This window comes from Rhagoletis zephyria, unplaced genomic scaffold (genome assembly GCF_001687245.7).
Source record: "Rhagoletis zephyria isolate East Lansing unplaced genomic scaffold, Rhagoletis_zephyria_1.1 Rzeph_scaffold_02463, whole genome shotgun sequence".
Lineage (NCBI taxonomy): Eukaryota > Metazoa > Arthropoda > Insecta > Diptera > Tephritidae > Rhagoletis > Rhagoletis zephyria.
The window spans coordinates 15,572-29,533 of NW_016159547.1; the positions used below are offsets into that span (position 1 = coordinate 15,572).

At 41.9% G+C, this 13,962-nt stretch overlaps 1 protein-coding gene across 1 annotated transcript in view; it reads left to right on the forward strand.

Annotated features, from left to right (window-relative positions):
• The window catches only part of LOC108366946 (uncharacterized), a 44,513-nt gene that overhangs the window by 10,741 nt on the left and 19,810 nt on the right, over positions 1–13,962 (forward strand). Inside the window, exons 12-14 of the mRNA XM_017621438.1 lie at positions 2,173–5,264; positions 5,380–5,855; positions 12,926–13,954. Of these exons, the coding sequence (XP_017476927.1) occupies positions 2,173–5,264; positions 5,380–5,855; positions 12,926–13,954 (4,597 nt within the window). The remainder of the gene's footprint in view (positions 1–2,172; positions 5,265–5,379; positions 5,856–12,925; positions 13,955–13,962) is intronic.

Below are 13,962 nucleotides of genomic sequence, written 5' to 3' on the forward strand. Positions count from 1 at the left end.
TCCTTAAATGTAGGAGGCATATTTTTAGATCAGATTTCCTAAGCCTTAACCCCAACACGATGCGTGAACGGATGTTACGATTCGAGCCCTGGTTACGGTAGATATAACCCTGCCCTTTGAAGCGTGTGACGTTGTGCTTTTTTGATTGCCATAGGAAAGGCTACCTTTACCGCGAACTGTTTTCTTACTAAGTGGCGCATTCATTTTTATGCAATCATCATTTTTTTAACATAAAATCGCTGCTGAATAAATGTGTGGAGTATTTTGTTATCATTGATTTGCGTGATATTGAATAGGTCAAAACATTATATATTAAGAAGATGAAGATAAGGATACCGATAAAAGTAAAGAAAATGGTATAGATAGCGACACACAGGCCTGGGAAGTATTTCAGCATTTTCAGTATTCTCGGGGCTAATCGATATAAGAGTCGATATTTTTATGGATTTTGTTATTGATATTTTTTAATCTATTTTGTTATCGATTTGGGTATCGACTTTGTTATCGATGTGGATATTGGTTTTATCATCGACATTTTTATTGGTTTTCGGAATCTTCGGGATTCTCGGAATTTTTGGGGATCCCGTAATAGTCTAAAAATCCCAAAGTCTCGAAAATCCCGAAATAGTCCAAAAATCCCGAAGGAGACTAAAAATCTTGAAGTAGTCCCGAAAATTCCGAAAATCCTGAAGAAGTTTCGAAAATCCCTAATTAGTCTCAAAAATCCCAAGGAATCTCATAGAACTGGAAGTTGGAAGATACTTGAACATCTTATTTGCGTTGCATAACAAAAGTATTATTTAGTTGTAAAATTACAAAAATATTTATTTCTAATTTGGTTGACAAATTAACTCGCGAATCACAAATCAAATAGTATTTCTTAATTTATAGCGGATTTTAAATCAATAAGGATTTGAACCTTTATCTTTTTTTATCTGCATTGATTTAAACTATCCAATTTTGAAATGTTACTTACTGTTTATATATACATACATATATTTCTTCACTAGGAGTGCAATCACGTTCGTATGAACGAGACGCGCGATAGGCTACGCAAAAAGTTGTCGCAGTTGGNAACAACAAAAGTATTATTTAGTTGTAAAATTACAAAAATATTTATTTCTAATTTGGTTGTCAAATTAACTCACGAATCACAAATCAAATAGTATTTCTTAATTTATAGCGGATTTTAAATCAATAAGGATTTAAAATCACGCAACCCTGCCAGCGCATGACCGTGACGTTGACGTCGCTTCTCTCTCTCTCTCTCTATCAACAGCAAATTTGATATGTTTCTACGCACTTCTACGGTACCCTGCGTACACGTTCGTGGGTAACCGCGATCTAACACTTATTTTTATCTCTCCCAGCTATAAGTGTACGAGACCAACAGCAGAGGAAATTATATGCAAATAACCCTTTTCCACTGAGAGGAGCGCACATCTACAAAAAATAAACCCCCTGTTCTGTTTTGTGGGTTATTTTTCCTCTTAAATAGTGACGGTTAATTTGGGACACTTTCAAGGTGGAGAGGATTATTTTAATACTTTTAGAAAGTTGGCAACCCTCTTCAAAATTGTTACTTCGGGTTAAGAGTGCATTTAAATGCCTTTCATTCGCTGAACGCATTTACGCTATTTTTATTTTTTAACTCAACCGGTGAAACTGTCATTCAAAATGTTGTTTCAATCATTCAATTAGATGGAGTATTATGGAAGATATGGCGCTTTATTAGGCGGATACGGTGCTTTCAGCTTTTAAAAATCCTTTTTCTTTAATAAATAACTAAATTTGAAAAACGCGACTATTTTGCGCATGTATGTCAGCATTCATCGAGGCCACGCAATGAGCGGCAAAGCGGCGAGCGTCTGAGCGGCGCCATACAGAAATGCCGCTCATCCGCTCAGAAATACCGCTCAGTGCCTGTCCACTTCAAGACTATTTCATATGTTTTAATTTTAAGACGCTCAGCCGCTCATTGCGTGGCCGCGACCTAACTGTCCCATTTTGGATGTGAGTTACCTATAAAGCAATGAATTAATAATTAAACGTATGTATTTTTTGTCGTCGTTTTGAATTGAACCTTTATCTTTTTTTATCTGCATTGATTTAAACTCCAATTTTGAAATGTTACTTACTGTTTATATATACATACATATATTTCTTCACTAGGAGTGCAATCACGCTCGTATGAACGAGACGCGCGATAGGCTACGCAAAAAGTTGTCGCAGTTGGTAAACGCGCGCAAAAATATGAAAGCTGCAGCATCCGCAGCAGCTACTGGTGATCAGCAGCAGCCGCCAACGCAGCCAGAGGCGACACCAAGCACCAGCACTAAACAGCCACCTTCATTGAAGGCGGTAGCAAAAGCAGCGGCAGCAGCTACCGCCGCCGATTCCAAACCACATAGTACTACTGGTAACAAATTGGAGGACGATGACGACAGCTTAGTGTGTTTAAGTACATTGTGCAAACGTATTAGCCATTTGCATATGAATGCAACATCCGTCGCTGGGCAAGCGGCGCCGTCTACAACAGCCTCGGCCCCTACAGCAACGCAAAGTGCTGTGGGTAAAAAAGCTACTTCGTCGGCGGCGACGGCAACGGGTTCATCCGGCACTCCACCGGCAAAGAAGCCTGCGAATTCGGGGCCGAATGCTGCTGCCTGGGAGGCAGCGAATCGTGAGGTCAACAGTACCAGAGGCGCTAGTACCAAAAACGCTGCAGGTGGAAGTGATAAGGGCGGTGGCAGCACTTCACGAGATTTGAGTGTGCTCAGTGTATATCTAAACAGCTATTCGAAAGAGTTCCTAGATAATTATTCACGCGATCAATCGAAAGTACGCAAATGGATAAACGAAACACTGAGCTACATCGAAGGGGGCCCTAGCGGAAGCAATGGCACCGGTAAAAAGGCTCAACCGCAACCCACTAACCCGAAGAAGGCTGCTAAAAAAGCAAAACAAAAGCAACGCAAAGAGGAAGAAAAGCGTATAACGGAACTGCAGGATTTGCGTGGCCAATTTCATGATATCTATTTCAAGGAATTCACTGACAAACAGAAATTGAAACTGCTAAAGTCTAGTAAGAAACGCGACAAGAAGCAAATCGCTGACCTCGAGACGAACATCAAAAAGCTGCAACGCGCAAAAGCAAAAGTAGAAACTGTGATATTGGAGTTGATTGCCACTTTAAAACAGACCAACGCTGAATTTAGATTTTCTTATTTGCCAACAAAGGAACAACAAATAGAAAAGTTAAAATCAATCGAAGAGAATGCAACTACAGGTACCGGAAGTAGCGCAAGCGCATGCGCCAATGCCAGTACAAACGCAAATTTGCCCTCCACATCCGCCAATGCCAATGGTGGCATTAACAACCTGAATGTTGCTTCTGGCATTGCGCAGGGCAATAATAACTACACGCTGCCATCTGCGTTTGCTCATGCCAATGTGCCAGGGGCTACTTTTTCTCCCTATCAAATAGACTTCCAGTCGTCACAAACCGGCGCGCTAAATGCTGGCGCTGCCACGGCGGGCTATGGCATGATACGCACACCCCTGCCAGCACCCATGTGCTATGCACCACCACCGCATCAAACACTCTCCCCCGATGTGGTTGCTGCAATGGCGGCCAACGCCGCTTGCAACTCAAATGCGGACCCCTCTAAACGTATTGTCACAATACGCCGCGTTAACTTGCCAAACGTGCCGGAACCACGCGTCACGGTCACCGCCAAGGGTAGCTCGCCAGATAAGGATAAGTTGCTCTACACATTCGTCAATGGGCAGCTGGTGCCAACTACCGCGCCGCCAATGACGCAACTTCCCATACAGCAGTTATCGAATGTCACAGAGCCGCGCGTCACTATAAGTGCAAAGGCTAGTCCTGCAGACAAAGATAAGTTGCTATACACTTTCATCAATGGACAAATGGTGCCAACTTCGGCCCCGCCAATGACGCAATTGCCCTTACAGCAAATACCGTTGCCACTGCCAATGCAAGCGCCGCCACCACCACCGCCCATTGTCGCTAGTGAAATTCCGGCGTCACTAGCAATACCACCACCACCTCTGTCTAAAACGCAACTGAAAAAGGAGCGACGCAGAGCGGCAAAATTGGCAGCTGAGGAGGCGGCAGTTGCTGCTGAAGAAGAACTACTACGGCAAGAGCAAGCGCGTGCGCGCTTGGAGAAATCGAACATTCAGCAAAAAGCGGGCAAGAAGTCTAAGCCGAAAGCGGTCGAAGCTGTGGAACAGCGGGATGTAGCCGCAATGCCCAATTCAAAATCAATGAGGAATTCTAGCAGGAATGTCGTTACGCCCTCGGCATCAACTACATCCGTATCCACAGCGGAAGCGGTCGAAGGGGCACCTAAGAATGCTGGGAAAGCAGCAACACATGCGGCACAACGTCGTTCAGCTTCCACAACTACTTCATGCTCTGCAGCCACATCGCTATCAGCTACTCCAGTCAATAGTCAAATGAATACGCGCGAAAACTCTGTAAGCAGTCATAAACCGGGCGCATCGGGAGCTGAAGGAGGAAAGAAAGGCAAATTGGCAACGCAGCAACAGAAGACTCAAAGTCAGGTTCAAAAGCCGGCAGCATCACAAAAGAAACAGAAAGCAGCAAGTAAACAGCTTCAGCAAAAGGACATTCAAGAGCAATCGAGTAAGGGCAACGGAGGCAATAAAAAAATGGATGAACCGAAGAAAATAGAGAGGGCGCCAACCCCTCCGCCAGAGCCAACAGCAATAGTGGAAGATGACGCTGAATTGAAAGAGCGAAAGAAGCGCAAAAAGGAGCGAGTACGCCGCACAAGGCTCGTTGACAACGGACAGTTTGACAATAACCCTTTTGCTACATTGCATACGCAAGACTCAGACTCAGATTGGGACTCAGCTTTATCAAGCTTCGGTGAGGAGGATAACGAAACAGACTCAGAAAATCTGCAGCAACAAAAACAAGTTGCCGCTGTGCAGCAAAAGACAACCGTACAACCGCCTTCATCTAAATCCAAGAATACTCCAAAAGCAACACCGGCTCAAGCGCCTAAACCGGAGCCGACGATTCCCACCGCGGCGGCGGCAAACACGACATCTGTTGTCCCGAAGGCTAAAAGTAAGGTGAACGAGCCGAATATAAAAGAAAATCGTAACGCTAATCAACAAAACGCAAGACAACAGAACAAGCGAGGCCAACATGAACAACGAAGGGATGATGTTGTCAACAAGAAACAACAACAACAGCAACAACCACCGTCACAAATACCACAGCAACCGCAGCAGCAGCAAATGGCGCAACCGAAAAATCGCCCAGCGACGCAATCACAACGCAGGGGCGATAAAGACAGAGAGCGTGAACATGATCGGGANACAGCAACAACCACCGTCACAAATACCACAGCAACCGCAGCAGCAGCAAATGGCGCAACCGAAAAATCGCCCAGCGACACAATCACAACGCAGGGGCGATAAAGACAGAGAGCGTGAACATGATCGGGAACAGTTTAACGCGAAAGGAAAGCCAAAGGGTAAGGAAAATGTGCAAACAAGTCATGGTAGCAAACATGTTAGCGGAGGCGGAGGAGGAGGCAGAGTGGTTAGTAGTGTTTCACAACGCGAACTACCTTCAAAATCGGGCCGTCAATCCTCTCGGCAGCAAAAGACTACTGACACCGTATCCCAAAAGCAAACACAGCCGCAGGGACAGTTACAAGATCCGCCACGAACCAGGGGAGGGCGTGGCAGTAGAGGAGGGGGTGGCGGTAACGGAGGTGGCGACGGTGGGGGAAGCGATTCACGCCCGAAACGTGGTGGCGGGCGCTATGAGCGCAGCGGACGTGGTTCAGGTAAGTTTGTAAAAATTATAAAAGAGTTTCATTTAAAAAAAATCGTCATCATAAAAGGCCCTATTTGAAAATTTGTCGGAAATGCGGTATTTTGAATATTCCACAATTCAAAGTCATAACTTCGAACATACCAAATACAATGACATCTTTAGATCGGTATGTACATATGCCTATGTAAGTTTAAAATGTTTTTAATTCTCTACAATGTTAAATTTGTCAAATAGGGCCTTTCTCACGTTCTGCAAATCGATTAGGGCACTATTTTCGGGCTTTCGGTTTTTAAATCGTTTTATGCGTTCTGTAACTGGTTTCGGTTTCCTAGCATCGCAAAATTGCTATAAGTTTACTTTTTTATTTTCCGCAACGTATGTACTTGCGTGGCCGCTGTGCAAATGGAGAAATATCTTTTTGTCACTTTCCATATATCAGTTTCAGCTGAAAGAGCGCAAATCGGAAATATATTTCAATTTGCTTGTGATAGTATAGAAATTTTTATTTTTTGCTGCAATTGCTGTCAAAATATTCTATTTTGGGTGTTCACACTTGTCGGCTAGCGGGTTATTTGGTTTTATTATTCCATAGTAGTATTCATATAACACAATAAACTGCCANATCCTAGCATCGCAAAATTGCTATAAGTTTACTTTTTTATTTCCCGCAACGTATGTACTTGCGTGGCCGCTGTGCAAATGGAGAAAGACAAAGAGAAATTTTTACTTCTAGTGTGAACACCCAGAAATATCTTTTTGTCACTTTCCATATATCAGTTTCAGCTGAAAGAGCGCAAAGCGGAAATATATTTCAATTTGCTTGTGATAGTATAGAAATTTTTATTTTTTGCTGCAATTGCTGTCAAAATATTCTATTGTGGGTGTTCACACTTGTCGGCTAGCGGGTTGTTTGGTTTTATTATTCCATAGTAGTATTCATATAACACAATAAACTGCCAATAAAAGTGTAAAAATTATAAATTCCATACAAAAATATAAATTTATCAAGTTTTGTCGGCAGTATGAGGTTTGCTGAATAGCCCTAATTTATTTTATTGTGGTGGATTGGTTAACAAAATAACCACATAACCAGATGACCTGATGACCAGGCAAGTGTAAACATCCACATTGTTTAATTCTACATCAAAAATGCTTGAAATTAGTTATTTTTTGGAATTAAATTGTCAAGTTATCAATATTAAATTAATCTTCAAATGGAAAATAATAGGTTTGTTCGTCGAGCAAAAAATGTGTACGAATTTGTACGAATTANGGTAGATTGGTTAACAAAATAACCACATAACCAGATGACCTGATGACCAGACTAGTGTAAACATCCACATTGTTTAATTCTATATCAAAAATGCTTGAAATTAGTTATGTTTTGGAATTAAATTGTCAAGTTATCAATATTAAATTAATCTTCAAATGGAAAATAATAGGTTTGTTCGTCGAGCAAAAAATTTGTACGAATTTGTACGAATTATCACGATTTTTGCCCAAATCGCGTTCGTACAGACCAAAAAATGATCCAACACTCAAAAATTGTGAGAGCAAAGTTACAGTTCTCTTGNTTTTTTTTTTTACTCTGATATTTTGAGTGTTGGATAATTCTTGCTGGATTTTCGACGAACAAACCTAATGTTAATTATAACCAATATTTCTTTGGTTTTAATTAATGTTTGTTCTTGCTTTATATTTTTTTAACAAAAATAGCAATAATAATAGCCCGACAATATGCGGGCTTCACGGAAAAAATAATTCTGCTGATTAGGGGTTCTGATCCTCAAGCGCAACCTTTATCTACTCAAAACAAGCGAAAGCCCAAGCAAATATTGTAATTTTTGCCAATTTTTATAATGCCTCCCTAGGGACCCATTCCTCTTCCTCTGTTACCAGCATCGCGACCCGCGTTGAATACTTTGAGAGCTGGATCGCTTCTGTCCATTCGTATGACATGACCGAGCCAGCGTAGCCGCTGGATTTTATTCCGCTGCAATATGTCTATATCGTTGTAAAGCTCTTGCAACTCATCGTTAAACCTTCTGCGGTGTTCGGCAACACCTACGCGCAAATGCCCGCAAATCTTTCGCATAATTTTTCTCTCGAATACTTCAAGAGCCGCCTCATCGAATGTTTTATTGTTCATGTCTCCAGCACGTGCATGATGAGTGACTTATAGAGTGTGATTTTTGTACGACGAGAGGGGAATTTTCTTCTCAACTGCCTACTCAGTTCAAAGAAACACTTGTTGGCAAGAGNACGAGAGGGGACTTTTCTTCTCAACTGCCTACTCAGTTCAAAGAAACACTTGTTGGCAAGAGTGAGTCTCCGTTGGATTTTAAGACTGACATTTTCGTAAGACAAGTCGTATACTTTTTCAAATATGTAACTGTCAACAGTGATGTGGCTGCCGAGGCGCTTATGATCTGACTGTTTGTCTGATGACAGGAGATACTTCGTTTTGTCTCGTTCAGCACCAGAACCACTGACTAACTCCGAGAAGGCAGAATAGACGTAGCCAATGATGTCGATTGTACGCTCTTGTAACGAATTGTGCCTGAGCGGTTCAGTTCTGCGGCTCTTATTATATTCTCCAACATCAGATTAAGATACACTCTGCTCATTACGGATCGCCGGCGAAGAAGCCGTCGAATTTCAGCGACCCCTAAAAAACAACGGATACGATGAGGAGTGTCAATGCAAGTCATGTGGGAATGTTATAGCGAACTGAAGACGGAAGCAAGACATGTTTGACGCAATAAGAAGAGAGAGACGAAAAACTTGAGTGCGAAGAGCTTGAAATGCTGGCTGGTAGGAAAAACGCCCGAAAATTGTATCCGAGAGTTGGGCGATTTATGGAAGGTTTCAACAGGGCGAACTTCTGTAAGACCAACATTGCCGACCTACTGCGGCCGGTTTGAAAACGTTTATCTCAAAAAAAATATTGGGCGTTCTTCAATCAAATTCTGAAATAGGGTGTTCTTCAAAAATTTGCTTGCATAAGGCGTTTTCGAACCGGCTGCCGAGATAGGTCGATCATACATTCAGCCGTCGAAGTAGTGTAGAAGGCGAACCCAAGCCCCCAGTTGTTGACGATGGAGTCGATGTCCCACCGCCTGACTATGACGAGGTACGAATAGAAATTACGTGGCTGAAAAATAACAAAGCTGCTGAGGCTGGCGGACTGCCAGCCGAGCTATTTAAGTACGGCGGCGAGGAGCCGATAAGGTGCCTGCATCAACTCTTTCGCAGAATATGGTCAGATGAATGCATACCCGACGAGAGGATGTTTTACCATAAGATAACGAAGAATATGGATCACCCTTATGACAAGTATGAGAAAAATCGAAGTTTAAGGAGAGAGAATAAGCATTCAATTTGGACAGCGCCCTCCTTAATTGAGCATTCATCTCATTTAGCAACACCCACAAAAAAAAAAAAAAATTCATTACAACGAAGAATACGGGAGGGAACATTAAAGTGAATTTTCATGAGGTGGTGGGGGCAATCGATAGGGCCTGCAATTATGTTTATCAAACGCAAAGCGCATCGACAACAGAGTACGCCTAGACTCTAAGGTCACGAGATTTATCAATGAACAACAATGCCTCTATCTCGCGATAGCATCGATTGTTTCTGGCACAGCAACCGTTTTTGGACAACCTTCTCGAAATTCATTCTGGCAAAGAAGATGGCGTTTCACAGTGACTAAGTGTGGTGGTTCAACGCCAAAAGTCGAAGTAAGTTGATCAATGCACTCCTTTCTCAATACTCCACTTCGAAAATCGTAATAAATCATCGCACGAAAATTTTCATGAGTTAATTTCACGACTTGATTCCATCTTTTGGGCGAGATGCAAAAAAGATGCGATAAAAGCAACCCTCGTATGCCCGCGAAACTAATACGGCTGTGTAAAATTATCGTTGAATAATACCACCAGCTCCGTCAGAATTGGGAAGGACCTCTCCAAGCCGTTTGATACGGCGCAAGGTTTCTCTTTCGTGTGATTTGTTTAACCTAATGTCGGAGAATACGAGCCGCAGAACTGAACCGCTCAGCCACAATTCTTTTTAAGAGCGTACAATTGCTGGCGTATGCCGTCGACTTCGGCTTAATCGGTAAAAACATCGGTGGAAACAACAGGTGGATAAAGACTTGTCTTCACTTGGTATTTCCAATTCGCGGCAGTTATGACAGAAGACTGAAGTGCTCTGTTGGACTCGGCCAAAATCGCCTAGGTGGTTACAGCTCTAATTAAGAAGAAGAAGTTTACATGAAAAGTTTATTAATAGATGTAAAATTTATAACAGTAAGCGCGAGTTTTTTCGTGCCCGGTTAAATCTGACTGTTTTATACTAAGATTAGCCAATAAAATGTCAGCCAGTTGTTAAATAGTATGTGTAGGGCTCTTTATATTCGATTACTAGTCGCTTGTGTTCGATTATTCGAATATTTGCAGTCAGCGCCTAATTAAGGGCAGGTCCGACGCGGCCGCGGTCCAGGGCCCCCTTATTAGGTGGCCCCACACGTGATGACGAAAAAGCAAAAAACAAAAATATTTTTTCAGAGATTACACGAAAAGATCGCTAGGTATGAAAAAGATTTGTCAGCACCATCAATACATCTTGCGGAACCTAGCTTAGCTTCTCCTGACTCTGGCGAGATTCTCGTTTCGCCCAATAATGGAAATTTCCGTAGGATGCTGGAACTAATAGCTCATAATGACCCCCAGACATATCAAAGAAATTGGAAATAAGGGACGAGTGCAAGTGAGTTATTTATCCTAAATAACCTGCGAGGAAATAATAACTTTGAGGGGTGAGAAAGTACAGGCAGAAATAATAAGCCGGATCAAAAAGACAAAATATTCGTACCATTCCATCTCTGTTCATGTACGAGACTGCCGTGGTTAGTCGTTTGATACTCGATGCAACATGAGTGGCAAGTACAAAGGCATTCAGACAAGAATTTTAAAAGAAAACACGCCGTCAGAAATCTATAATTATCGATACTGTTAAAATTAAAATATAATTGGTTTTTTTTCAAATTAATTGTAATTATTAACTCAAAAAAAGGCTCCCACATGTATAACGGCTCCGCGCCCCCACATTCTTAATCCGGCCCTGTTTGCAGTACATGAATTTATTTTTAGCTCATATTATTACGTCGCTATATGGATCCGCATTCGTTGAAGGCACTCTAAAAGATCCGCGCTCCACATTTTATATATTTATTACAGATGTGCACTCGCTTTAGGTGATTGGCTAAGGACGTAGTGGAGTGGTGAAAGCCAAAGAATGCACCACAAATGGAGCACGTAAGGCTACGGTTACTATGCATGCGTATTCTGACTTATTTTTTTGTTTCGGTGAAATCGTCAGAATACGCATGCATATTAACCGTAGCCTAACGTTATTATAGTCAGAACTTTTTTTAAAAAAGCCCCAAACCCACATCACTTTTCTTACGCTCACTTTAATAAATAAAAGATATAAATTGAAAAGTCACAAGTATATCCAACGTTGGAATTATAAAAAAAAAATATTTGAGTAATCGTAGTCCATCGATTATTCGAATCACTTATATTAACTATAATCACTTATAGCAACTAAAAAGTGCTGTGATCAAGGATCATATTATCGTCTGTTTAACAGCGTCCTAACAGATCTATTCTGCACCTTACCGATAATTTTGTAACTGGAAAATTGTATTATCAAAAAGTGTTACCACTTCTTGTCACAGCCATTGTAGGTACGTTGGTAATGCAATCAAAATGGTCTGCAATTCAGCTATGAAGATTGTAAAAATTCCGGTATTGCATACATACATATTTCACGGGGGAATATTTTGTTACCAACTAATGAGATGTCAACAAAATGTACCGGTAACAAAAGTGCACAGAATGCGAAAAGGATTTAAAAATTGGCAGGCGGTTACCAAATTTTTTCTTGCCAGCGCAGAGTAGACCTGTAAATTGAAAAAATTACATGTGTCAAATGACCAAGCAAAATTACGAGGAAACCGAGACCGAAAAATTGTCAAATCGGTCGTACAACATAAATGTCGAAATTAAGGCACACTCACATTGTGGCATAACTTTCGCGTCCCAATAGTCCCAAAGCCTCGAAATAATTCTGAAAATTCAAAGGTAGTCCCGAAATGATGTTTCGANGATCGTCTCTTTAACAGCGCCCTAAATGGTATATTCTGCACCTTACCGATAATTTTGTAACTGGAAAATTGTATTACCAAAAAGTGTAACCACTTCTTGTCACTGCCATTGTAGGTACGTTGGTAATGCAATCAAAATGGTCAGCAATTCAGCTATGAAGATTTGTAAAAATTCCGGTATTGCATACATACATATTTCACGGGGGAATATTTTGTTACCAACTAATGAGATGTCAACAAAATGTACCGGTAACAAAAGTGCACAGAATGCGAAAAGGATTTAAAAATTGGCAGGCGGTTACCAAATTGTTTCTTGCCAGCGCAGAGTAGACCTGTAAATTGAAAAAATTACATGTGTCAAATGACCAAGCAAAATTACGAGGAAACCGAGACCGAAAAATTGTCAAATCGGTCGTACAACATAAATGTCGAAATTAAGGCACACTCACATTGTGGCATAACTTTCGCGTCCCAATAGTCCCAAAGCCTCGAAATAATTCTGAAAATTCAAAGGTAGTCCCGAAATGATGTTTCGATTTTTATATTCCTCTGGCATATCCCACTTAATTCACTTAGCACAGTTTCGAAAACACTAATCACTTCTGGTCAATATTTTTGAAACGATGATATAATGAATCCCGGACTCCCAGCTGACTTTATTGATATCGCCATAGACGTTTCTTTCATTTAGTACTTCTAAGAAAGCATTTTTTCTTAAGCGATAGTTGGCAAGAAATCTAAAATCAACGAATTGCATACTCTTAAAACAAAATCTTTTGAACTGTAACTTCGGTTCCGATTCCAAACCGTACGATTTGCAGAATATGCTGCATGTTATTTGATTACTGAAAAAAAAAACGTATATCCCCAATGTTTTCCTATTTTTTTCTTATTCCCTTTATAAGGTGGTGGTGGTGGAAACGGCAACCAAAATTCCAATCGTCATTCTGCCGAGCACAGTCAACAAATGTCGGTCTCCGGTGCTGAGAGTAAACCACTCTCCAAGCGCGCACAGCGACAAGCGCAACGTAATAAAAAATTCCAAAAGCAACAACATCTGCATCACAATTATGAGGATTGCGGAGCTGGCATACCGAACAATATGGGCTACTTCAACCCAGACGAAGTTGTGATACCACCATCGCCTCAGCCAGTCTTGCAGCAGCAACAACAACAACAGTATAACAACTTACCCCAACAGCTACAAGCGCTGCACATTGGTGGCAATCTAAGTGTCAAAGTAAACGGTCAACCACCGATGCAACCCAGTTACGCGAGTGTAAGTAATGGCAGCAATAATGGCGGCTACCAAGGCATGGTGCCCGCTCTAAGCATAATGGACCAGCTAAATCGAGGTGTTCAAGTAGAAAACCTCTCACTGCCACCCGGCATCACTCTCACTAAGGTGGATCCTGTGAAGAGCGAGCAACTGCGTCAAAAATCAGAGTCTATACGTAAATTGTCAAAACCGTTACAACAACAGGCGCAACAGTCGCAATCATTCCATCACAAAGCTGGTGCGACGATAATCGCACCAGGTGGCAATTACTTCGGTGCTGCACCATATGCTGGCGTTGCTGCTGCAGCCGCTGCTCTGGAGCAGAGCGGCATCATTATGGTAGAGGCAAATCCAGCCAGTGGCAATAACAAAAAAGACCATACAAAATCAGGTGTTGGTGGTGGCCAGGCGCCGCCCAGTGGCAAACCATCGAAGAGTAAGAAACGGCGTAACAAATCAAAACAAGAAAGCAATGCACGCGCTGCTGCCGCCGCTCAAGCTGCTGCAAACGCTAGCGGCAGTGTTGGTGATAGTGGAGCAGCTCAGAATGCCAACGGACAGCCGAAAATGATAACGTTACGCAATCCGATGTTTCACGGTGGAGCGGCAAGCGCTGCCGCAACCATACTACAGCAACAACCGGGATTAATACCAGGTAAGCGA